The following is a 26,432-nucleotide window of genomic DNA, read 5'->3' on the forward strand; positions in this document are numbered from 1 at the left end:
CCACACCCTGAGCGCCACGGCGTGGCTGGGCCGCCTGGGAGGCGGAGTGGTCTAACCACCCCTGGAGCGGCTGCGTCATACGTGGCCCTCCCAGATGTCCCAGCACCCGGCGTCGCCTTCCGGGTGGGGCCCGGCTTTCCGAGGCAGGTGCCGCTTTGCCGGTGGGCCCGACAGCTGCCTTGGCTGAGTGTTCCTGTCCTGACTGATGTGGATGAGCCATTGCCGTGTGACTGACCTTGGTCATCTGTCAACCCAGTCTTTCCAATTGGGTTGTTTTTGAAGTTAAAAAATAATCATTTTAGAAACACGTGATTTTTCTTTATTTTTTTTAAAGTTCACTTATTTGTTTCGAGAGAGAGAAAGAGAGCGCACGCTATCAGGAAGGAGGCAGACAGAGAGGCAGAGGATCCCTGTACTGTCAGTGCAGAACCTGATGCGGGTCCTGATCTCACCAACGAGCTTAACCGACTGCGCCTCCCAGGAGCGCCAGAAATGTGTGATTTTTAAACCACTAGATACTCAGTTCCAATTCTGTACATTTTTAGGTTTGATTTTAAGCCACTGAACTCTGCGTGGGAGGCATTTTAGCGTGTGGCCGGCATTGCTGGTGGGCAGTCGTGTGCCAGGCCATCCTGTGTCGGCCTCTCCTTACGTAACATACGCCCACAGCTAGAAGGTTCCTGCTGTGTGCGGCCTGTTCCCCGTGCATTTTACTGGCCTTGAAAACCACTCATTTCGCTTCAAGAGAAACTGTCCGTATTTCAGTTAGAATTACACTGACTCCTTAGCGTAGAGAAAACAGCTTTGTAGTATGTAATACTCCCATCCAGAAGAGCTGACTTATAAAGATGTACTTTTCCCACAATGCCTGGTAGGGTCTCTCATCACATGGTTTTCCTGAGAGCACAGACCGCTGGGCTGCAGACTCAGGGCCTCCCTGGGCTCCATTCTCTCCAGTCACCTCCCTGCTCAGCTCGACTGAGCACCTGTCGTGCACCTGCTGTGCTAGCCCTGCCCCAGTGCCAGGCTGTCCCAGGACGGAGTGGGGGGGGGGGGGCGGTGCGCTAGTGCTGAGGGAGGGGAGGAAGCCAGCTGGAAGGTGATGGGCCACAGGCAGGTGCTCTGAGAGGATGGTGGGGGGGGGGAGGTGTCCAGAGGTGTGGGCAGGAGGGGCCTGGGGTGCATGGGGCTCCGGGGAGGGGTCGGAGCCCCAGGCTCTGCAGCAAGGAGAGAGGACAGAAGAGTAGGGTCAGGGTCAGCGTGGAGCAGGGGTGGGGGTGGGGGGTCAGGAGAAGGGGCCGGATCCCTCGGGCAGGGTGGAGAAGGGGGGGCACGGTGACCCCGAAGTCCTGGGTGCAGTTGTGGGTCCGGACCCCAGGCACCTGTGCAGACCCAGGGGGTCAGGCTTGGGCTCAGGCCCTGCCCCGGGATAGGGTTGCAGCAGGGCCTGGCCAGGCCTCCTGGGGCAGTACGGAGGCCAGGAGGGGCTCTGGTCCCACCTCAAAACCAAAAGGAGTACGTCTTTTCAGCGCCAAGAGCCAAGCGCTTGAGAAATCCGTGTAACGGAAGCAATCTTTCATGTTATTAAGTGCAGGTGTCACACACTGTTACACTATTTCAATATTGTTTTTAACTTTTCACGACTGCTAGGACTCACAGTTTGTTCCTCACAATGCACGGAAAACTTACAAAAGGAGAAGACGCTTCATCCCAGGCTCTATAATGGAGCCTCTAGATTGCCTGTCTGGACGGATCGCCCACGTTGTACTTTATCATAAATGCTTATGATCACAGGTTTACGTCCGAAGCAGAGTTACTGACTTCCTGAGAGTATCACTGAAGAAACCAGTAAGGTTTTAAAAAGTATTCTGAGGGGCGCCTAGCTGGCTCGGTGGGTGGGGCCTGTGACTCTCGATCTCAGGATGGTGGGTTCAAGTCCCATGTTGGGCGTAGAGATTACTTAAAAATAAAATCTTTAAAAAATGATGATAAATAGGGGGCACTTGGGTGACTCGGTTGGTTGAGTGTCCAACTCTTGATTTCGGCTCAGGTCATGATCTGACAGTTTGCGAGTCTGAGCCCTGAGTCAGGCTCTTACTCTGACAGCACGGAGCCTTCTTGGGACTCTCTCTCTGCCCCTCCCCGGCTCGTGCATACTCTCTCTCTCTCTCAAAATAAGTAAACACTTAAAAATAACAATAAAAAAGACGTATGCTTACAGAAAGTAGAATATCATACAGATAACTCCGTTATGCATACTCGAACAGTCAACACATGAGGGGAGCACAAAGAAACTCTGTAGACAGTTGGAACGACCACAATGCGTTCATTCCAACCTTTCCTCCCGCCTCAATGCTTCCCAGGGTGAGCCAAACATATCTCTCCTACTTCTCAATCCCAAAGCGCTGCTCATAAAGGGCAGGGGCGACAGGCCCAGCCCCAGCCGGTGTGTGACCACCCTCCCCTGCACAGACCGTGCTGAAGGCCCGCCCCACAGCCTTCCTGGTTTCCTTGCCGAGGCCCTGCCTGCTGTTCTCAGGCTCTGAGACAGTCCCCTGGTGGAAGACGGTCTGTCTGGAGCTCTGGGGAAAACACTTCCCTTCCCAATGAAAAGAAAGAAGTGTGGGGAGAGAAGCGGGCCTTCTGACGTGAGGCTCGGAGCTGCTGCAGCTCTTCTGGACCATTAGGAGGAGACAGAGCCCCAGACCAGCCAGCCCCTGGCTCATCTGCCTCTGGGCTCGACACACAACTTGACGGACTCCTATGTGGTGGTCAGCGAGTCAGTGCCACCGCCGTGCCGTGCTCACTGCGTGTCAGGAATGTGACCAAATGCTCACCACCTCGGCTGTCTCCTCCTGGGTCCAGTGAGCACGTATAAGTTTCTGGGGCTGCTTTAAGTCACCTTCAGGAGGCTGTCTGTGACCTGTGCACAGCAGGTCAGGGCTGCCGAGGGGCTTCGCCGGGCACCGGCACTGCCGCTGTGCTCCTCCCCACCCAGAATGGTCCCCGCTGTCCCCTGCAGCAGCCGGCTGGCCGCCCTGCTCACCAACCGGCCCCGCCTGGCCCCTGCTTCTGCCTGCTTCCCGACTCGCCGCCCTCCTCACCCCTGAGCCATGGCTCTGTGCCACTTAAAAGCAGGAAAGGAAGGGACTCTGACAGGAAGTCACCACCAGGCCGTCCCTTCCACCAGCACGTGGACGGGCGTGGCCTCTCGGAACTGCTGCTTTTCAAGAGCACGGCTTCTGGAAGAAGTCGTCTGCCCCATTCTTCCCTCCAGCTCCTCCCGCCCGGAAGACTGGCATGGCTGTGTGGCCCGTCCGCGGGGACCACCTGTAACCCCACACTAACCTTCACCTTGCGTCTTGACCTCACCTGGCCTCCCGGCCACACGCCCCGGGGAGACCACTGTCTCTCTCTTTAAGACTTTCTATTACAAAGGATGCCCAAAAAGTTTCATCAAACACATGTACATGTACAGTTTAAAGTATAAAAATAAAATAACTTGAAGAATAAAACAAACATTGGGGCGCCTGGCTGGCTCAGAGGAGCGTGCAACTCTTACTCTCGGGGTCGTGATTTCGAGTCCTGTGTTGGGTGTAGAGATTACTTAAAAAAGTAAAAGTTAGGGGTGCTGGGTGGCTCAGTCAGTTGGGCATCCGACTTCGGCTCAGGTCATGATCTCGCGGTTCGTGAGTTCAAGCCCCGCGTTGGGCTCTGTGCTGACAGCTCAGAGCCTGGAGCCTTCTTCGGACTCTGTCTCCCTCTCTCTCTGCCCCTCCCCTGCTTGTGCTCTGTCTCTCTCTCTCAAAAATAAATAAAAACATTAAAATAATAATTCTTCACCTTCTTGAGGCACCTGGCTCAGTCGGTTAAGCATCCAACTCTTGATTTTAGCTCAGTCATGATCTCAGCTTGTGGCTTGGAGCTCTGCCTCAGGCTCTGTGCTGACAGTGTGGAGCCTGCCTGGGATTCTCTCTCTCTCTCTCTCTCTCTCTCTCTCTGTCACTTCCCCACTTGTGCTGTCTCTGTCCCTCTCAAAATACACAAACTTAAAAAAAAAATTCTTCACTTTCTTGCCACGTTATGGACCCCTTCAAGTGTGACTATGGCATTTTTCAAAAAGGCAAGCCCTGCTTTCTTTCTTTCTTCTTTTCTTTTCCCCTTCCTTCCTTCCTTCCTGCCTTCCTTCCTTCCAACTAGGCTCCACGCCCAGCATGGGGGTCGAACTCCCCACCCCGAGATCAGGAGGCCCCAACAGTGGTATTTTCTGTGGACATGTGCAAAGGAAGCCAGTCTGGCACTTAGCCGGCTATGTTGTGAGAAATGGGGCGCTCGCTTAACTAGAGCGAGTCAGATGTGAGGCAGAAATAAAAGTCCTCCCCACATGGACGGCCTCAAAGAGTTTCCCATATAAAAATTCTCTTCTAAGGCTATTCTGGAAGAAGAACAACGTATCTTAGAGGCTACTAAGGTAGCCACGGATAAGTTTGAAGGAATTGAATCAAATTTATTTTGTCTAAAAGACACCCCTCCCGAACAGCTAATATCCTCATGGATGGTAACAGAAAAATGCAGACATCCACAAGTTTAAGAAACTGATGGGTGAAATGAAAATAAGCTGGGAGTAACCACCAGAAGAATAAAACTCGAGTGTCACTTAAAAACAGGCTGGAGATGGAAAATGTGACCTATTCAACGAAAGGCGTGAGAAGATAAAAAATTCTTCAAGCACGCCAAGCAGAAAATACACAAAAAGCCACCGGAGGGAAGTGCCAGCAACGAGGGCTCCCAGGGAAGAGCATGTACGGAGCCCCTGTGGCAGACTCGCACACGGGTCAGCGGGGCACAGGGGACGGGGCCGGCGCTGTCCTTTCTGCAGAAGGCGCCGCCCCAACAGATGGGCGCGGGAAGGAGGGGAATCAGAGGAAGCCGGTGAGTCAGTGAAATACGAAGCGAGCAGGGCTGAGGCCCACCTGGGAAACCCAGGGGCAGAGTCTGGGGAGGAGCATGAGGCTGAGACCGCGCGGGAATAGCCGGGAAAATGCGCAGAAAGGTACAGCGAGGAGAGCCCAGGCCGGCCGAGGGCCGTGTGGCGGTCACGACGCCAACAGCCCAGCACCGCCCACGGGCAGGTGGAGACCCGGGCGCCATGGTGGGATGGGCCAGACACAGACGCCCTGGGGAAGTCAGCACCGCAGTGACAGCGGGACTTCCAACAAGAGGGCAACACGGGCCACTAGTGAGTGCCGCTGGGCCATCGGGACGAAAACTCAGTTTGGTTCCTATTTTGTAACGTATACAGTGATAAATTCCAAATGATTCACGGATTTACACATTAAAAAAATGAAGCCATAAGTATTAGAAGAAGTCAGGGAAGAATAATCTCCAATTGTGGAGTGGAAAAGGCCAAAAAAAGGCACAGGAACCAGAAAGGGTGAAAAACAAGAACACTAACTACACACACACACACACACACACACACACACACACACAAATACACACATGACAAAAACCACCATAAGCCGAAAGTCAAATGAGAAACTGCCGGAAGGTGGGAAAGTATTTGTAAACTGTGTCTCGGGAAAGGGGTAATTTCCATCAGGAAGGACGAGCTCCTACAGATGGAGCCGCGGCAGGCGGGAAGGGGCAGAGCGGGAGCCAGGGGAGAGGAGGGGACTCCTGCCCAGAGCCACTCGGGGAAACGCCGCACCACCTCGGACAGGAGACGCGGGTGACGTCCGCCGTGCCGTGTGCACAGCCTCGCACACCCTGCTGGTGTCCGTGTGAGCGGGGGTGGTCCCACGGACCCCACCGGACCGGACCTTCCCGAACTAGAAATAGAAATACACCTGCTTTTCGACCTGGCAACCCCCACTCTGGGGACTCACATACAGGCTTTCAGCGGGAGGCATGTGTCCCAGGCCATCACTGTAATGTGACTTGTATGGCAAAAGATTGGAAATGACCTAAAATATCCACTGCAGGGACAACAGTCCCATCGGTCAGGGCACATCTACACGACGAGGTGCGGCCCACGTGGGGCTGAGACCCCGAGCAGGGGCGCTCCCTGTGGACGGATTCCGAAGGGATTTCCTCCGGCTTCTGGCCACTTCTCGGGGTCAGGCTGCTCTCCCGACAGAGCAAGTGCATCTCCTGGACGCCCGCGAGGACCTGGCGGGGCAGGGACAGGGACACACGGGCGTGCTCGGGAGGCCGGAGAGTGGCCGGCTCTCCCAGACGGAAGGACCGCACCAGCCCCCGTGGAGGGGACCCCGCGGCACCGGGCAGCACCCGAGCAGGAGGACTGGCACTGTGGTGACACAGCAGGAGCCCGTACAGGCGGAACGGGCGGAGAGAACGCGGTGTCTGTCTGCACATCAGCCACCGCGGACCCAGCCCTCCTGGACAGCGGCGGAGGGGAAGCGCGTCTCGCCTAAGACAGGATGTCGACTCCCTCCATTCTGACTTCCTACTTTCTGAACTAGTAAGTTCTTCCTTCCAGCTTCTCTCTTACCTCAGGCAAAGCATCCGTGGCGGGAACAGAAACTACCCCTCGGCAACAAGAACCGCCCTGCAGGACACCGGGCCCCCGTGAGACAGCCCCCGACGGTGATCTGCCTGACCCTCACCGCCCACCTACACGGGCCCACCGACCGCCGGCCCGCATTCTCCCTATAGATGAGCCTGGGACTGTTTTCCCCGCTTTGCAGAGCGTCTTCGAGTTGCTCGCCCACGGTCCTCCTGACATCGGCCTCGCTGCAGTAACCACCCTTCTCGTGTCACGTCCGCCCGTCTCTCTGCCTCTGGAGTGTGTTGGTGACGAGTGGCCGAGCCTGGCGTGTCTGGGACCCCGGAGCCAGGCACTCATGCGCCCCTGTGTCCCGGCCCCAGCCTACCTGGCACAGAGTCGTCCTGGGACGTGAGGCCGGAGGGGCTGGATCCCAGGTCCAGTAACTTCCACGTGTCCTGGAGGGGACCACTGGCTGGTGATGATGAGGAGCTTTGGGTGTGGTGGCTCTTTTCCTCACGGGATTCTTGAGCCAGGTGTGGCTTTGGGGACCGGCTTTCCTTCTGCCGAGCTGATCTGTAAGTCGCCCTGGAGATCCCGTGTTGCCCCTATGACAGTAAACAAAGACAGAAACAGCCCTCAGAGTCCTGCTGGGTGAGTGGTGGGACGGTGGGCACGGCCCTCGGTCAGGCCCGCGCTCCCCGGGCACTCCAGCTGGGGTTCCCCTGGGCTCCAGAAGGCCTCGCGATGTGCAGGGCAAAGGCAGTCCAGTCTCTACGGGAGGTGGGACCTGGAAAGAAGGGCAGATGCCCCAAAGCCCATGCTCTCCGGCCGCGAAGGCCCGCTGTGGGGGCCCGTGTGTGCCCCGGGGCGGGGGTCTCGCTGTGCAAGGGCATGACGGAGACCCCCCCTGCCCCCGCCCACGCGAGGAGAGGTGTCTGGTCCTGACACCGCAGTCACTCAGGGCAACAGCCACCCACTGGGACAGAAGGCACACGGGTTCCCCATAGTGGGTCCCTGCACTGAGACGCGGCCCTGCTGTACCTGCCCCGACCCGGCCTCAGCTCCTGCTGTGCAGCCTGGCAGACTGGACCTTCTGCTGATGCTCTGGGCCAGGTGGGGCCGGGCCTCCCCGGGGCGTCCAGAGGAATGTTCTGTCTTGGCGCTCTTAGAGCCCTGCCGTGGAAATGCAGAGAAAAGGACTCAGTGCCATGTGTCATCGAGGAGGCGTGTCACCCAGGTCTCCCTCAAAAGCAGGAAGAAACGCTGTCCCCAAGTCTCCGGTATCAGGGACTCGCTCACATTGGGGACTGGCCACAAGGGAGGGGCGTGGTCGTGTCCACGAGCCAGGATGACCACAGCAGGCCTTCAGTGGCCATCTGAGTGCCCCTCACATCCTTCAGGAGACCGAGAACCTAACGTCACACAGACCCTCCCAGGGCACATGTCCCTGGCACATCATCGGTGCATCGCTCTGATGGCTCTTTGCACCCCTCTCTGTGGGGACGCCTGCAGGACGGCAGTCAGAAGCGAGCATGAGGGAGTTTCTAAAGAGGCACAGAATGAAACATGGAAGAAAATGTAAGAATTAAAAGCAGGGGCACCAGGGCAGAGCCCGGGCAGCAGGCCAGTGGGGCCCCTGGGAACCAGCCAGATCCACCAGCCTCCTCCCGCCCCAGGGAGCACTCACACCCACCACCCAGCTCTCCTCCGCTCTAGTTCAATCAATATTTGAGTTTTCAACTGAGAAACGCACACAAATCTTTTGGATTTAATTGACAGCCCCTGGGGCAGCACTGACAATAAATGGCTTTTCGCATTTGTTGAGGGACTCACTGTGCGTCTTCCTCTGTGCTTTCTGGCCATACCCTTTGCTTATTTATCTATTGGTTAAAAAAGTGGGCCCCAGAGTCTCATCTTTTCTCATGTTTTAAGAAAGGAGTCCTTTCACTGGATTATCCAAGACATGGTAGTTTTGTAGTTTGAAAGAGATTAATAAAGTGTAATAAAGTACTTTTCAAGTTTATTTATTTGTTTTGAGAGAGAGAGAGAGAATATCCCCATGAGGGCTCCCTGCTGTCAGCACGGAGCCTGACTTGGGGCCTTGAACTCACAAACCTTGAGATCATAATCTGAACCAAAATCAAGAATCAGGCACTTAACTAACGGAGCCACCCAGGCGCCCCTAGTGTAATAAAGTACTTAATGTTCCAGAAAGAAGTGAAGGTACAGATAACAATATGCATGTTTTACTGTAACGGCTAACGGGCATATTTATTCTATGACTTAGGACATTTTCCTCAATAACACGTATGCAGAAGTTTAATTAATTAATGCAGATGATTTGAAAAGTTATGAACAACTAGCTGAGGCACTTCGAAGTTTTAACAGCATTTCCCACAAGTGGAAAAAGCGTCCTCCAGGGGATGGGGGGTCTTCTAGGAGGGGGGTCCTCCTCCAGGAGAACGGGTCCCCTAGGGGAGGAGGTCCTCCAGGGGAGGGATCCTCTGGTGGAAAGTGCCATGGTCTTCAGCCCCTCTCTGTGGCCAGCCCTGCCCAGTTGTCTCAGGCCACGCGTCCTCGCCAGGCACACAGCCGTGGACATCTCTCCCACAGAGCCAAAGCCATTCCAGACGGCCTGGCGCGTCCCTGCTGTCCCATGGCTCAGACCCTGCCCTTTGCTGAGGGCTTGTGTTTAGCTCCAGCAGAAGGCCCCCAACACCCCACGAGGTGTGTGTGCCCACGGACGAGGCTGGTGGGCAGCTCGGGGATCGCTGGTCCCAGACCGCCGCTCGCCTCCCCCCGGACAGCTGCCAGGCCTCGAACCCGGATTCCTTCCTTCTCTCACATTCCATGTCCATCCCACAGCAAATCCAGACCTGACGCATCTCCTGGCCGGCCGCCCCCTCCTCCCAGCCAGGACCCCCCGCCGACTGGCCCCGCACCCACCCCCAGCTCAGCGTGGAGCCCAACGCCGCCGCCTCTGCCACCTCGCCAGGGCCGACTTGGAGCTCGCGTCACCCCACGGCCGAACAGGCCGCCCATCACCCACCTGGCGCTCTCTGATTTTATCTGACGCACACTGGAGACCGTTCGCGAGACATCAGCATATGGTCTAGGGTCAAGAGTTTATGAAACTCCCACCCCCTTCAGAGAAGCGGAATATTAGCGAATAAAAAACTACACACGCACACATGCACAGTCACGGCTCCGGGATGCACGCATGATACTTTTCAACGACTGATGAGAGGCGGAAGGTTCTGGTCGTGCGGAGAACCGCGCTGTGAACACTCCGAGGGCAGCGGCAGGCGGCCCGCGCTGGGGGGCTAAGGTGCCAGGCCCCGGCCGGCACGCGGCCGGCACGCTGGACGGGCATAAGCTCCCTGGAAGGGCAGCAGCATCCAGCCGGCCGGGAACCCGCTCGGGGCCCCTGGGGTGGAGCCAGAAGCACCCGCCCACAGAATTCAGCATCTACTCTGCGTAAAAACTCAGTAGATCAGGAGGAGAGAGCGCTGCTTTAAACTGACGAACGGTCTGGAAGAGGCTGGGCCACATAAACTCGCTGATATTTGACCGCTTTTAACCTACAAAAATGGCAGTTTTGTAGGATTCAACATAGTACCCAAACCTACAGCAAACTTTCTACTTGAAGATAAAATGCAAAAAGCATTTGGAGCTCCTGACTGGCTCGGTTGGTGGAGCGTGTGTGACTCTTGATCTTGGGGTTATGAGTTCGATCCCCATTTCAGACGTAGAGATTGCTTAAAAAAATAAAATCTTTAAAGAAAAACGCAAAAAGCACTGTTCAAGTCAGGACAAAGGTGTGGATGCCAGCTAGCCTGCTCTTGTTTCCACTGCATGGGAGTCAGGAGACAGGACTGAGCAGAGACAGGACTGAGAAGGAAGGAGCCTGACCTCAGCAGGGGCTCTGTCCCCATAGAGAACCGAGGGAAAACTCTGGCCACGCGCACCAGCACCAATCACTTCTGCAGAATTGCTAGATACCAAATCATCTGAGAAAAATCAACTAGGTTCCCAACGGCCTGCAACAGCTAGAAAATGTGTGTTTAGAAATATTCAAGATAAACGGTACAGTCATCAGAGCATTGCCCAGCGCTGAACAGAAATGAGCTTCTGATCCATGAAAAGACGTGGAGGAAACGTAAACGCACGTAACCAAGAGAAGGAAGCCAGTCCGAGAAAGGCCATATAGCGTATGATTCCAACTCTGTGACATCCCAGAAAAGGCAGAACTGCGGGGTCCGTAAAAAGCTCATTCGGTACCAAGGACGGAGTTGGGAAAAGGGGGAGGGATGCACAGACACAGGGGATTCCTAGGACAGTGAGACTACTCGGTGTGAGACCGTGATATGGACACACGTCAGCATCCGTTTGTGCAAACCCTTACGATGTCCAGCACGAGAGTGCACCGTGGCTCTGGACTCTGGCGATAGCTGTGTGTCACTGAAGGTTCGTCAGTTGTGACGGACACGCCATCTGGTGGGGGATGCCGATAATGGGGGAGGCAGAGGACATTCATAACACAAGAGGACATTCATAACAATGTTTATAGCAAAAAATAGCCTAAATGCCCACTGACAGAAGAATGGATAAATAAACGTTGATATATTCATACGATAGAAAGAATATACACAAACCAGTGTCTAGACCTGGAAAGCCATGCCTCGCAGGTCAGACCCCGCCCACCACCTTTTTTTGGTCCAGCCCATGAGCTAAGAACAGTTTTTACATTTTTATTTATTTTTTTAAAGATTTTATTATCTTTTATTTCATTTTTTTTACATTTATTTATTTTTGATAGAGCACAAGTGGGGGAGGGGCAGAGAGAGAGGGAGACACAGAATCCGAAGCAGGCTCCAGGCTCGGAGCTGTGAGCACAGAGCCCGATGTGGGGCTTGAACTCACAAACCGCGAGATCATGACCTGAGCCGAGGTTGGGTGCTTAACCGACTGAGCCACTCAGGCGTCCCTATTTTATTTTTAAAGTTTATTTTTACCTATTTATTTGAGAGCAACAGAGACAGTGAAAGTGGGGGAGGGGCAGAGAGACAGGGAGAGAGAGAATCCCAAGCAGGCTCCACACTGACAGCGCAGAGCCCAACGCAGGGCTTGAACTCATGAAACTGGGAGACCATGACCTGAGCCAAAATTAAGAGTCAGATGCTTAACCAACTGGGCCACCCAGGAGCCCCACGATGTTATTATTTTTAAGTAATCTCTACACACAATGTGAGGCTCGAACTCACGATCCTGAGATCAATCCCGAGGTCAAGAGTCATACACTCTACTAAGCCAGCCGGGTACCGAGTTTTCACATTTTAAAATTAAAAAAAGATTTTTTTTAATGTGTATTCATTTTTGAGACGGAGAGACAGAGTGCAAGCAGGGCAGGGGAAGAGAGAGAGGGAGACACAGAATCCGAAGCGGGCTCCAGGCTCCGAGCTGTCAGCACAGAGCCCGACGCGGGGCTCGAACTCACGAGCCGCGAGATCATGACCTGAGCTGAAGTTGGACGCTCAACCGACTGGGCCACCCAGGCGCCCCTACAGTTTTAAATAGTTGAAAAAAATCAAAAGAAGGATGTTTCATGACATGAAAATTACATGAAATTAAACATTTCAGGATCCATAAAGTTTTACCAGAGCACCACCCATGCCCACCTGTTCACATACCACACCTGAGACACCTTCAGGCTCATCGCGGAGCTAAACTGCCACAGAGAATGTAGGGTCCTTAAAAGTGGGGCCCTACATAGTTGGTCTCCAGCCCTTTACAGAAAAGTTTGCATCGGCCTTGATATTATCTCAGAAACATAATGTTGGATGAAAGCACCGTGCAGAAAGATACATACACGACCAGACGTGATTTATACGGATTTTCAAATATCTGCTGAGAGAAAGTCTGAAGGGGGGGGATGTCTGGTAGGACACTCAAGGGGGTTTTCACTTGATAACATTGTGTTTATTAAGTTGGATGGTGTAGTTACATTAGTCTTGATATCTTCTTAGAAGTCTAAAATATTTATAATAAAAATACATAAATGACAATATCCACTGAGTAAAGCCCAAACGGGGAGAACAGCTAAGAAAACTTTGTAAAGGGACAGAAACAAGGACTATTACAAAGCTATGGTATTAAAGGGGAAGAGACCCTTCACTGGGGCCATGTGGAAAATAAATGCGGACCTGAATCTCACAACGCACAGGTGTCACTCCACGTTCTGCAAAATACTGTCCTGGCTCTTCCAAAATGGCAGTGTTGTGAAGGACAAACAAGGTCAGAAGGCCCCCTCTGGGGTGGAGGAGATGTCCACACAAGCACCTGCACGTGACCGTGTGCACACCACGCACACGCATAAATACATCTCCACGTGCACCACACACAACCACACACACGCACGCACAGGTACGCAAGTGCTAGAGGCAACACGGGTCCTGGACTTGTGATCGGCAAAATGTGAGTATGGGACGTGTATGAAATTCTGGGATTGTGTTTTATTTGTGTTATTTTAGAGAGAGAGAGAGAGAGAGAGAGAAGAGCGTGGAAGTGTGTGCATAAGCAGGAGAGGGGCAAAGGGAGGCAGAGGGAGAGAGAGAGGGAGAGAGAGAGGGAGAGAGAGAGAATCTTAAGCAGGCTTCACGCTCAGCACGGAGCCCAACATGGAGCTTGATCCCATGACCCTGGCTGGGACCATCACTTGAGCCAAAATCAAGAGTTGGACGCTCAACCAACTGAGCCACCCAGGCACCCCATGGATTGTACTAATGTTGTTTCCTAATTTTCATAATGTCAGAAGGTATCTTTGTTTTCAGACCTGAAGGGGCTTATTCTTAGCTGGTCCAGGAGCAAAGCTGTCTGACTCTGTGTGTCTCTCTCTACCTTTCCTCCAACTATATCTCTTTATCCATCCATCCATCCAACATCTATCTATCATCTATCTATCTATTATCTATCTATCCATCTAACATCGATATCACGTATCTATCCATCATCTATCCATTATCTACCCATCCATCTATCCATCCACCCACCTATCATCTATCCATCCATCCATCATCTATCTATCCATCTAACATCTATCTATCATCTATCCATCCATCTATCATCCATCCATCTATCATCTATCTATCCATCCATCCATCTAAAACGCGGGGGAGGCAGAGGGAAGGAACAGAAAGAATGACAAACCAAATGTAGTAATGAGTTAACAACTGGTGAATCTAGGTGAAGGGTATATGTGTTATTTTTACAACTTTGTGTAAATTTGAAATCATTTCAAAATAAAACATTAACTTAAAAAATACACAAGAGTTGAGATGTTTAGCACATGATAAAAATATCAGTTCGAAGTCAGTGAGAAAAAGGAGGGTAATTACTTATGGGTGTCATGATAATTTGTGAGACAGAACAGCCAGAAGAAATGGGTGGATATTTACCCAAACTCAAAATAGACAAAAACACTCTAAGCCAAAAACCAGTGAAATAAACCATTAAAGTACACTGGTGGAGCTCACTAAAGAAAGTTCTCTGTGGATTAAAAAAAAAAGAAAGAAAACGTCAAGGCATATGACAAAGGTTTATAATAGACAAGCAGCAGTTCCGTCGTGTATGAAAACCTCTTAAGAACTAACAAGCACAAGGATGCCTGGGTGGCTCAACTCTTGATTTTAGCTCAGGTCGTGATCCCATGGTTGTGAGATCGAGCCCTGAGTCGGGCTCTGAGCTGGGAGCCTGCTTGGGATATTCTCTCTCTCTCTCTCTCTCTCTCTCTCTCTCTCTCAAAACAAAAATGGACAAACACAGACATACAAGTAGAAAAATTAACAAAATACGTGTATAAATAACCCACAAAAGAAGACATACAAATGGCCAATAAACAGATTACAAATTTTAATACCACTAAGGATATAAAAAAACTTTTAAAAGATGTAATTTAAAAAAAAATTTTTTTTAACGTTTATTTATTTTTGAGACAGAGAGAGACAGAGCATGAACGGGGGAGGGTCGGAGAGAGAGGGAGACACAGAATCCGAAACAGGCTCCGGGCTCTGAGCAGTCAGCACAGAGCCCGACGCGGGGCTCGAAGTCACATACCGCGAGATTGTGACCTGAGCCGAAGTCGGACGCTTAACCGACTGAGCCACCCAGGCGCCCCGAAAATGCTGTTCTTAGATACAGGAGTAAGTATTACCTGAGCTGCAGAGTGGGGCTTCACCTGTCCCAAAGGTGCTTCGCTCTGGTTCCAGGCCTCAGGAGTGGGCAGGGGTTGATTAGGTGGTTTCCCTAGAACAAGAACAAGGAGAGGAAAAGGATTGGCTTTCTTATTATTTCTCCTTCTCCTTCTTTTTCACCTTTTTATTTTAAAGTAAGCTCTATGCCCAACATGGGGCTTAAACTCGCACCCGGAGATCAAGAGTCACATGCTCCACTGACTGAGCCAGCCACGCACCAGCAGGGTTTGCTTTCTGCGTGCACCTCATTTCTGGGTCTCCCTCATGCCAAACACAAACCCCGAGAAGAACACCGCGTTCCTCCCCTACCCCAGTCACTTCTCTCCTGCAGCACGCGGTGGGGGGTGACGCGCACACAAGACGTCCCGCAGCTGCGTGTGGCCTGACACGGCTTCTCAAAGCAGAGATCAACACCTTCACTGACCGTCCCAACGAGCACTCTCTCTGCAGCACAGAAAAGCAAGCAGCAGGAGGTTAAATGAATAAACTCAAAGATTCCGCCTGTCATCTTGCAAGCATCCTGTCTTACTCAGAAATGATCCGGGTCGCCAAAGAATACCCATTCGTTAACTCAACTTGGGTTAAGTTACCTAAAAATCTAGGAAATACTCCAAGATACAACTACTGTTGAAATAAGGTTTGTCGGAATAACAAATCATCGTGGCTAAACACAAGCTTAGTGAGGACTCCGAGGTTTTGGGGTGTGTGTGAGTTGTAAACACTGATGTTTACTGTATTAGAAACTGAAACAGAAATTTTGAAAAAGCTTATTATCCATCCATCTGAAGATGGTGGTGAATATATTGCATGTTATTAGCATCTAGGTACTCAACGAACCAGCCCTGTCACCGTGGAGCTCCAGCAATGGGTCCCAGAATACTCCGTCAGCTTCCTCCAGGAGATAAAAGCACATGGGAAGGACAGAATCCGGAAGTGAACTTGTTTTCTTTAGATTTTAAACCCGGAGCTTAAAAGCTATGGAATCCGAAGACCCACGAATGGCCGACGGGCCCCTGCAGAGATGGTCCGCGTCGTTAGTCGCCAGGGAAACGCGGACTCTAAACCACAGTGAGCTACGGCTTCTCACTCATCAGGACGGACAGAACGGACAAGACGGGAAGTCAGTGGTGCCCAGGATGTGGAGAAGTCGGAACCCATGCAAACTGCCACTGGAAAAGTAAGGCGGTGCGGTCACTGTGCGAAAAGTTGCACTTCGATAAGAGAGAAGAGGAGAAAAACGAGACAAGAGGGAAATCTCTAGAGCGAGGCCAGCGTGCCTGTCGTCGGGAGGACCATCCACGAGCCTGTGGAAAGGCTGCATGGGTCTCGGCCGCGGTCTCAGCCACAGGCGCCCCCAGTCATTCGCTGTCAGCGCGTCTGGAGACCCACGGTCCCCCTCCTGACCTACTGTCTGTCACACACCCACAGCGTCCACCTCCTCCGTCTCCTCACGCAGGCATTTCTGTCTCACGGCATCACAGGAAAGGGGAGACAGCTCGGTAAGGCTGTGCTGAGACCACAGTCACAGGACTTTATTTACAACATATGGCTCTAATTGCTCTATTTTCTTATTAGCTATCATCCTAGTCTCTTACCGCGCTTAACTTATAAACGTTATCGTGGGCGCGTACGTCTAGGAAAAAACGTGGAATGCGTAGTGTTCGGTACTGTCTGCCGTTTCGGGCACCCCCTGGGGCCGAGGGGCCCGCTGTACTTTGGGCACAGGCTTCTGCTGGCGGTGCCTGGCCCACTCTGAGATGCTCCCAGTTGCGTGAGGCAGGATTTCCAGAGCTCCGGTCGAGAAGAACGTGGACTCTTCTGACCTGGAACCAAAATCCAACGGATCAAGAATTGGTCACCGAGGACGGAAGGGATGGGCAGGGGCGATGGCAGCTCTTCTCTGGATACGTCGCTTTCACGTTCGACGTCCTAGCTCTAGACAGGGCCCGTTCTCCCTCCTCTTAGCCAGCCGCAGTCTGTAAGGCTTCAGGGGTCTCCGCTTTTGTGAGCTGATGTGAAACATCTCTACGTGGCATCTTCTTCTCTCCCTAAGTCCTTCAGAACTCAGATACTCTTGTTGAGTCTTCTTACTTTTTTCTTTTTTTAAGTTTATTTGTTTTGAGAGAGAGAGCAAGGGAGGAGCAGAGAGAGAGAGAGAGAGAGAGAGAGAGAGAGTCAGTCCCAAGCAGGCTCCTGCTGTCAGCACAGAGCCCAAAGCGGGGCTCAAACTCACAAACCATGAGATCATGACCTGAGCTGAAACCAAGAGCCGGACGCTCAACCTACTGAGCTCCCGGGCGCCCCAGTCTTCTTTTTTTTGTTCAAAAGCAAATCACAGGCCCAAACCAGGGCTTTGTGCCTGACCTAGCTGCAACCTCCCCCAGAAATGCAGCTTTAACCGGTTGTCAGGAGCCCTGTAGTCAGTAGAGTCTGCCACTGGGTCCTCCCCAACCCCAAAGGACCCCGGCCCTTACAGGTAGGGAAGCTGATCTTGCTGCAAACAATCCTTTTCTTTTGCTAATGTACCTCTTGCCCCCACTGTCCTTCCTGTAAGAACCTTCCACTCTGTGCAGCCCCTCTGAGCTCCCTCTACTTGCTGCATGGCATGCTGCCTGAGTCCTGAATCGCTCAACAAAGGCAGTTAGATCTACCAATTCACCCGCTTGAATTTTGTTTCTTAACACCCTCCTGCAACACAGTTCTTTACTTGCACCGGTGCCCTGAGAATCGGTGCTCCGTTTTACCGGGACTTGACTGGAAACACGGGCGGTGCGGGCCAGATTTGAGCGTGATGCTCACTTAGTTGTCAGGACCGGTCACCAGAAGTTACTCTGGTTGACTTAAGGAGCCGAGGCACACAGCTGGCAAAGAGCTGGGAAGGTCACCTCCAGCAGGCCGTGGAGCCTCAGGGTAGTTCTGAAACCTTGGGATAAAAGGAATTTGCTCAAAATCATTTAGCAGATGACACCAGTGCGTTACTGGCTTCCTGGCCTCATCAGAACAACAAACGATTGGACTTTGTAAAAAGTCCAATCTGGACTCCTGATGGAAACTTCTAGCAAAGTGAACTCAGGAAAGCCGGCTCGGTGTATTAACATTCTTGCTACACCTATGGAAATAATCCCGCCAAGTGACCAACCAGCCTTGCTTATGATCACGAATCATCCTTGTTTGAGCTTATGTTTTATCCAAAGCAGAAAAACGGTAAGAAAACATATGCTCTGGGGTGGAAACCGCTCTGAGTGCAGCAAGGCCTCGGCCCCCACGGCCCGCCTCCTGCCCCACAGACCTGCAAGTGGAGGCGTGCTTGCAGTTTACGAGGTCAACCCACGGTTTCCCTGACAGCCCCTCCCCTTAGAAAAACCAGATCCGGGGGTGCCTGGGGGGCTCAGTCGGTTGAGCGTCCGACTTCGGCTCGGGTCACGATCTCACGGTTCGTGGGTTCGAGCCCCCCGTCGGGCTCTGTGCTGACAGCTGGGAGCCTGGAGCCTGCTTCGGATTCTGTGTCTCCCTCTCTCTCTGCACCCCCGCCCCCTGCTCTCGCTGTCTCTCTCCCTCTCTCAAAAATAAACAAACGTTAAAAAAAGAAGAAGAAGAAGAACCAGATCCAGCTCCACTCGCAATTCAGTGTCTTCATTCTGCAACTCGTGACTGGCCCTCTCCTGGGAGCTGGCTGTCACTGCTGAATGACAAGAAAGCCCCAAATCTGTATCTTTTTTCATAGGTGTCCAAGAGCCATATTTTGCCTCCTTCTGGAAACGACCCTTCCAAACACCTGATTAAAAACGTCATTTTTTCTGCCCCCGATGGCGCTGAACATCAGAAAGGAGACTGCACAACCTGACCGGCAGGACCTGTGACCGTCTGGATATTTCACGCCGAGTGACGCGGCGGGAGAATGGACGGCGCACACGGTGAGGAAGGGAAGGAGAATCGGGCAAGATTTTAACACAAAAATCGTGGTTCTTGGCAACTACACATATATTTAGAAAGAACGTTAATAAGTTGGTATGATAAGGCTGCTAAAGGAACAGGTTCAGAAGTAAAATTCAACACGTTTGAAAATGACTAAAAAATCCTGAAACTCTCCTAAACAACGTGAATGAAACAGAAGACCTGAGTCCATAATGGCAGAGTATGTGGACATTAATCAAACTGACAACGCTATCCCTCAAAACCTTTGCAACGTGGCAAAAGCAACACCCAGATGGAAGATTCACACCTTAAAAAATGCAATCACTAAAAAGAATCAAGTACATGTTAAAGAAATCGGGAAAAGAATCAAACAAACCCAAAGGAAGGAATGAAGAAACGTGAAATGCAAACTTGCAAAGACACAGGAATCCGGGGCGCCTGGGTGGGCCCTGTGTCTCCCTCTCTCTCTGTCCCTAACCCACTTGCATTCTGTCTCTGTCTCTCTCAAAAATAAATAAACATTAAAAAAAATTAAAAAAAAAAAAAGACACAGGAATCCATCCACTGGCGGGAGGGAGGGAGGGAGGGAGGGAGGGGGAGGGGAAGAGGGAGAGATAGAGAAAGAGGGGGAAGGGAGAGAGAAAGAGGGAGGGAGAGGGACAGAGAGAGAGAGATGAATGGAGAGAGGGAGGGGGAAGAGAGGGAGAGAGATGGAGAGGGAAAGAGACAACATGGGCGAGAGACTGAGGGAGAAAGCAGGAGGGAAAGAGGGGGGCGGGGGGAGAGGAGAGAGATTCCCAGCAGGTCTAATGAGATCTCCAGAAGAGATTAGAAAGAAGGGAAGAACATTTAAAGAAACAATGGCTAAAAATTTCAAAGAATGGGAAAAACCAACAAACCACAAGTCTTAAGATTAAAAAAAACAATCCCATTCCTGAGCAGGTTAAAGTAACACCCGCCCACTCCCGCTCAGACCCAGGCTGGCGTCACAGGAGAAGAGCAGCCAGAGGGAACAGGGACACCCCCCCCCCCAACCCCCCAAGGAAGGGGCTTCACCGGCCAAGGGCCAACTTCTTCAAAGACAGAGAAACACCCGCTTTGGAAAGGTTATAAGAAAATGCCGACATGGAATTCTTTCTCCAGCCAAGCCATCATTCTAGACCCTGGTTCAAAACAAAATGTGGGCCGCCAGGGAGAGGCTCCAGGAAGGTGTGGCCACAGGCGTCAAGGAGGCCCTGGCAGGCGGAGGCAAAACAACAGAAGATCACCGCTTCTGTTTACAACAGGCTTTTAAACGTGCATGGAATTACGACAAAGAAAGGTGAGGAACTATTTACTCACGTGTACCTGCTAAACAGTGTGGGGTCAGCAGGCCAACGAAAGCCTCATTTGTCCTTTTTTAAACTTTTTCCAAGTGTTTTTATTTATTTTTGAGAATCCCAAGCAGGCTCCAGGCTCTGAGCTGTCAGCACAGAGCCCGACGCAGACTCGATTCCACTAACCATGAGATCACGACCCGAACCGAAGTCCAGACGCTTAACCGACTGAGCCACCCGGGCGCCCCAAATGTTTATTTTTGAGAGAGGGAGAAAGAGAGCACATGTGCAAATGGGAGAGGGGCAAAGAGAGAAGGAGACACAGAATCCACAGCAGGCTCCAGGCTCTGAGCTGCCAGCACAGAGCCCGACGCGGGGCTCGAACTCAACGGACTGTGAAATCACGACCTGAGCTGAAGTCCAGATGCTTAACCAACGGAGCCCCCAGGCGCCCCTGTCCTTTTTTTTTTAGCAAATCACTTCTGGACGAACAACAAGTTCAGCAGGAAAACGACATGATGAGGCATCACGCACTGGCAGCACACACGCACACACTGGAAATCCGAGTTAAACGACGATGCGTTTTCCCTGAGTGGACAGGCACAAACAGCTCCGAACGAGCACGGCGTCTTGCGAGGCTGTGGTCGGACAAGCGCTTTCATTCACTGTTGGGAACGCACAAGACCCGCTTTGGCTGGAGGTGGGCTCGGCCGTCCGGGCCCCACACGCCCTGAGAGGGCCGGTCCAGAGCTCGCGTGGCACGCGCTCCAGCGTGGGGCCGTGTGGGGGCTTGCACACTCACACCGTGATGGACGGACAGGCGCCCGGCATCGTCTCCGGGCCGCGGGTTTGCTCAGGTCAGTAATCTGTGCTTTCCTGTAGGAATTAACACCTCCCTGCACACACTTACATCTTTGCAATGAGCAAACAGCCTTTTTATAATCAGAACACACAAGAACTCAGGGGAAAAGGTCAGGTATGAAAGGCTCCAGGCTGTGTGACTCCAAGTGCCAGGCACCCTGGGAAAAGGCAGAGCTGTGGGGACAGGACAAGGATCCAGGGCTGCCGGGGTGGGGGAGGGACGAGCAGGCGAAACGTCCCTGCACGAGGCTTCCGACAGCACCGTGGCGGGTACGTGGGCAGGCTGTGCGCGAGGGGCGGGCACGCGGACAAGCTCTGGACCTTCCCGGCAGTTTTGCTGCGATCCTGCAACTGCCCCCAAAGCAAAGTCTTTACAACAGCACTGGATGTGAAGATTCTTGCAGACGACCCCTCGAGGAGCCCCGGGCTGCAGGGACGGGGACGGGGACGGGGACGGGGACGGGGACGGGGACGGGACGGGGTGCTTGCCACAGGCAGCTGAGGGAGGACACGCCCCGGGGCGGGTGCAGGCGGGGCCGAGGGGGTGGGGTGGTCTGCAGAGGCGCCCGGAAAAGCGCCTGGAAACCACGGGAGACAGATGATGCCACCTAGGCTGGACTGTCTTGTGTTATTCATGCTGTTAAACGATGATAAGACATTTTTGTCACAGTTGGTTTACACGCCACCTGTATTTACGCACCAGATAAATCATCTCTGTAAAATAAATGCAGACAGACCAGTCTCGCCTAAAGCCTTTGCCATGAGGTCCAAGCACCCCTGTGGGAGAGCAGAAACCCCACCACCCGCATGGTTTGGGGGAAGATGGCCTTCCCAGAAGGAAGCAAACTGAGAGCGTTTGGTATAGCTGCAGATTGCAAACAATACAGAAGTATTCAGAGAAAACTCCCAAAATCTCATTCGGTAGCTTCCTCCCCAAACCGCGGAGAAACGGATACGCTTCTTCGCAGCCCTCCGTCTATGTGCGTGCACAGTCACACGCACGCGCACACACCGTCTTCCGTGTGCCCGCCTGCTGACACAGACACGCTCTCCGGCGGTGGCTTCTGTCCGCAAACGGCTTGTCCAGGCGGCATCTGCCCAAGAGGGGTCAGTTGGCCCGGTGGTGCACAGACGACACCGGACCCACGATGAGAATAAGCGTGAGGAGCTTTGGGGGTGACCTGGCACCGCCACCTTTTTGTTGTATTTGCCAAAGTATCACCCGCAAAGGACTGGAGTCGAACGGCGGAAAAGCCAGCTCTCCGCCCCACCTGGTTCGATTGCGGGTGGAGGCAGCACCTTGTGGGGGTGACCTGCAGGGAGCCCAGCAGCGCCCCAAGCTCTGGACTCCGGGGTCTGCCCTGTTCCCAATTACTTTCTCACCACAGCGAAAGTGCTGCCGAGAATTTCCTGCACATACATCCTTTTCCCCCGTGAAGTATCTTTTAATTAGATTTTTAAGAGAAGGATTGCCGATTCAAAGGGCAGAATCGTAGAAAGAGACAGACGCAGTCAAGTTGTCCAAAAGGCTTCAACGACGAAGACCCCCACCGACACGCACGTGCCCCATGCTCCTCACTGCCAAGTGACACTGCTCGATCTGAGGTTCGGACTCAATGCTGACTTCAGTGGCTTCCTCAGACTCCTGAGGCCACGTGTCACCCGCACCCTCATCAGCTACGTGCACTTCTCCTGGGACTGGCCATCTGGGCCCTTGCGTGTGATCTGTAGACACCTGTTTTAGGGATCGATCCTTTCCACCCGTCAGACACGTCGAAAACATCTCCCTTTGTCTGTGTTCGCTGCGTCTTTTCCCTAGAGACGTTTAAATGTACCGTCACAGCGGTTGATCTTTGCCTTCCCCCGCCTATGGGGTAGTTTACTTTTTATCCTTGTTTAGGGAAGCCTTTCTCCATGCTTAGGGTTGCTGCAAAGATGAGCGTAGGTAATATGTGCACAGACGATGGGGAGAGGGCAGCGTGGACTGAATGTCGCACCACTGCTCACATGAAGGCCTCAGAAAACGAGGACAGCCACGGGTCCAGGAGAGAGCAGAGTGCTATGGGCCACCAGGTACCACTCTATGGTGGCACTTTATGGGCTGGCAGCTAAATCTGGGCCATGCCGGCCGTCTTCCCTCGCCTGGAACGACGTGCCGTTAGTCTATCATTGGCTCGGAGCATATGATTTCCTTACTGGTTTGTTCAGAGACCTTATCCTGTACGCTGTGGCTTATGAAATGCCACTACCATAAATGAAGTCCTGCAGTGAACCCACGTCTAATAAATTCTCGCCAAAGCGGTATCAGTCTGAGTCTCACCGGCTGCAAGCGAAGCCCCGGGGTTCTGTGAGCTCACAGAACTCACAGTGGCTGCCGGGGCCCGTGCCGCAGGCTGGAACAAGGGCACGTCTCTTTCCAGCCCGGTTTCAGCACTGCCTGTCGGTCTCGGAACCCAGCACCCTCTCAGACACCTGTAGGCAGCTGGGCCCGGGTCGCAGTGCAGACACAGCGGCCGTCACTCGGAGAAGCCCAGCACAGCCGGCCCAGGAACACGGTGGCCCAGAAAGGCCGCCCGCTTTGCAGTATTTTTCTCACAAGTGCTGCCACAGGAACCGGTTCGTGGAAACCCCGTGGCAGCGTGAAGCTCTGCTCTGTGCCCGTGACCCCTGACCCCAGCTTCACTCCACAAGGGAGGCTTCTGTTCTCCCGCCTGAGAAGCCAGGCCAGGCCCTCCCCCGGCCCGTTCTCGCCGCAGGGCGGCAAAGCTTCCCCCCTTCCGGGCGGCAGGCCAGGAGAGAGCAGGTCTGTGAGGCCCCCGGCCCGCCAACCCCACGCTCACCTGGGCCGCGGCCCAGCTCCGCTCGGAGCCTGTTTCCTGTCTCCAGGAGCTGCTCCTTCTCCAGGCGGAGGCGGACGATTTCTCGGGCCGCCTCCTTCAGTTTCCTCTGGAGTCGGGGCACAGACGACACCTGCGGGGGCTGTGGCTTCTGGTCTTTGGTCCCCATGGGTCCTTGGTCTGCAGGGACCTGTGAACAAAGCCATAGGCAGAGAGCTTGTAAGCCCAGCCCTCCAGGTGGGAGAGGGGCAGGCTGGCCGCCCCAGAGCCCGCACCCCTGGGGAACATCCTTGCAGGATGAGACAGAGGAAGGGCCAGCGAGTCTTGACAATGAAACGGGGACCCCACATGCCGGAGGCCACCTCTTCCAGGAGTGGGGTGAACGAAGACCACAGACTGTGGAGACCAGGCCTGCTTCTGGCCTCTTGTGACCCCCACCGAGCCTGTACCTTTCCAGCAAGGACAATGAGGAGCCAGCTGGCACCCACACTCGGCCTCCGGGACTCACGAGGGCTGCGTGTGCACCAGGGTGACAGGCTGGGTGCACAGGTCATGGGCACCGGGGTCACCTGGCGTGGAGGGGCCGGCAGAGGCCTCCCTCTGCTCTCTTCCTTACTATCTGGACCCTGCGCTGTGGGGTCCCTGTGCTGGGTCACCACATGGCCCCGATACACGCATGCAGTCCACTCAGAGGGGTGTTCGGAACGAGGCGGGGAGTAGAGAACGAGAGAGAGGAAGAGGAAAACATGTGTGCGGGCTGCCTCTGAGCCAGACAGAGGCCCAGGAGGAACCGGTGTCCAAGGCCCCTAGGGAGGCAGGTGGCCTACTTAGGCACGGCTGCTCCCTACACCCATGAAAAGCTGCACTGTGCCCCTGTCCCAGCCACACATGCTGGAGCCAGAGCGGGAAGCAGCCCGGAGTCCCTGGAACAGACCAGCACGCTCTGTCCTGGCCTCGTTTCCCGGTGTGCCTCTCCAGGGCTGGCGGGCATCTGTGCCCTCCAGTGGCCACTGTTCCTCAGGCAGCCCGAAAGCCTCTGGAGGGTGCCAGGCTAGTTCGGCAGGAAGAGAGGTCGGGGCGGGGAGACGGCCCGAGGCACTGAGGCCCCAGCACCCAAATCCACACCCTCTCCCCAGTGGCGGGACCCGGGCCTGCTCTCAGCCTCGCGGCACACCGGCCTCACCAACCTTCTCCCGAGAGCCCAGGACACGAGTGGGGCCCTCGGGTCTCTGGAGGAGCTGGGATAGACCCGGAGGAAGGGAGGACAGGGCGTGCCCTCCCCAGGAACGCGGTGTTGGGAGTCACCTGAGCCGCTTTACGTGAGGAAAGAGCAACCCTGAAAAGACACTTGCTCAGAGGCCTCAGGGAAAACCGACTTTCGGGAGCAGGTCTGCAGCCGGCAAGGTGGCCCCCTGCAAGAGCCCGGAGTCGAGCCCTCACCGGGGGGGGCCTGTGTCCAGGTTCTGGGGGGCCACACTTGCAAGTGGCCCAGCTCTAGCCCCCGTGGCTGCGTCGTGGGTTCTGCAGCCCTGTCCCCCAGCCGGGGGCCGTCCTGGGTTCCGTTTCTGACCCAACTGCTCTGATCTCTTTCTGTGCTCTGCCCACGCCCACGACGTGACGCCTGTGACCACACATTCCGGGACTCGCGAGCGACTGCGGGCTGGGGCCCAGGCGGCCCCTCACGCCAGCCCCGTGGGTGTGCTCCCAGCATCCTGGCCAGGGAGGCGTCCCCGTGGGGACTCTGTTCCAAGGGCAGCGGCCGCCGGGTTCCACAGAGAAGCCCTTCGGAAGGCTGTCAGAGCAAGCCCCGACCCAGGGTGCAGAGGGGCGCTGGCCAGGGCGGCTGGCTCCCTCCCGCGGGTTCTCCTGAGGGTTGCCAAGGCTGCAGGCGGAGCCGGCAGGGAGGGCCGCCAGCCAACACTGCCCCCCGGTGGACCCAGAGCGTCCCTCCCGTTGTGCTCGGGGCTGGAGGGTCGTTAGGACTGGGAGGAAGGTCGGCAGGCACCCAGGGGCCCTCAGGCGCTGGCCACAGAATGAGCAGGACTTGCAGCGTGGGGGCAAGGAGAGGGTGGAGGCGGGAGGCTGGTCCCCCGGATGCGGAGGGGCCGGTGCACCGGGCAGCCGTCCTGAAGCAGACAGGAGAACGAGGCTGCGACGCAGCACCCGTGACGCCTCGGTCACAAAGGGAGAGGGCAGCAGCCTGCAGACGCTGCTCCCGAGGGATGTGCCCCCATCGCGGACGCGGGGACAGACGGGTGTCCCGGGCTTCCGAGCCAGCCGCGCCCGGGGGTCACAGCCTGGCCGCAGACCGCAGCCACGAGCGACGCATTAAAACCGGCCTGTCAGGAGCCTGCAGGGACCCGGGAGACAGCTGTCACGTGGGGCTCTGTGCCCAGGGCGGGAGAAACGTGACCGGACGGTTGGCGAGGTCTGCGCGTGGCCTGTGTGTCAGGTCATAATGTTGCATCCGGGGTAAACGTCGGTTGTTCGAAACCGTGGTTTGAAGAGAACGTCCGTTTTGGGGAGGCAAGGACTGGAGCATCCAGGTGTCAGGGAGCCTGATGTCGCCAACTTAACTGTCAGCGGATCAGGGAGCAACCCGTAAGGTGAGGGGGCCGGTGGCAACGGAGCAGGGGGGGTCGGTGCCGCCAGGGCACTGCCCTTGTAGCTCCCGTGCGAGTCTCACGTTCTCCCGGGTAGAGGCAGGTCCCACACCCCCCGGCCCAGAACAAGGGACCGTGCA

At 54.4% G+C, this 26,432-nt stretch overlaps 1 protein-coding gene across 10 annotated transcripts in view; it reads right to left on the reverse strand.

Moving 5' to 3' along the window:
- The window catches only part of CCDC57 (coiled-coil domain containing 57), a 101,733-nt gene that overhangs the window by 22,072 nt on the left and 53,229 nt on the right, over positions 1–26,432 (reverse strand). For 7 of the 10 annotated variants that reach the window (XM_042967622.1, XM_042967616.1, XM_042967620.1 and 4 more), the window contains 5 exons: positions 23,693–23,879; positions 15,070–15,204; positions 14,721–14,812; positions 7,553–7,684; positions 6,897–7,116 (listed from right to left, as the gene is read on the reverse strand). In XM_042967622.1, the coding sequence (XP_042823556.1) occupies positions 6,897–7,116; positions 7,553–7,684; positions 14,721–14,812; positions 15,070–15,204; positions 23,693–23,879 (766 nt within the window). Of the gene's footprint in view, positions 1–6,896; positions 7,117–7,552; positions 7,685–14,720; positions 14,813–15,069; positions 15,205–16,355; positions 16,858–23,692; positions 23,880–26,432 lie in introns of those variants that run through there. The other 3 variants (XM_042967623.1, XR_006211442.1, XR_006211443.1) reach the window with 3 other exon arrangements.

This window comes from Panthera tigris, chromosome E1 (genome assembly GCF_018350195.1).
Source record: "Panthera tigris isolate Pti1 chromosome E1, P.tigris_Pti1_mat1.1, whole genome shotgun sequence".
In the NCBI taxonomy this organism is placed as follows: Eukaryota; Metazoa; Chordata; class Mammalia; order Carnivora; family Felidae; genus Panthera; species Panthera tigris.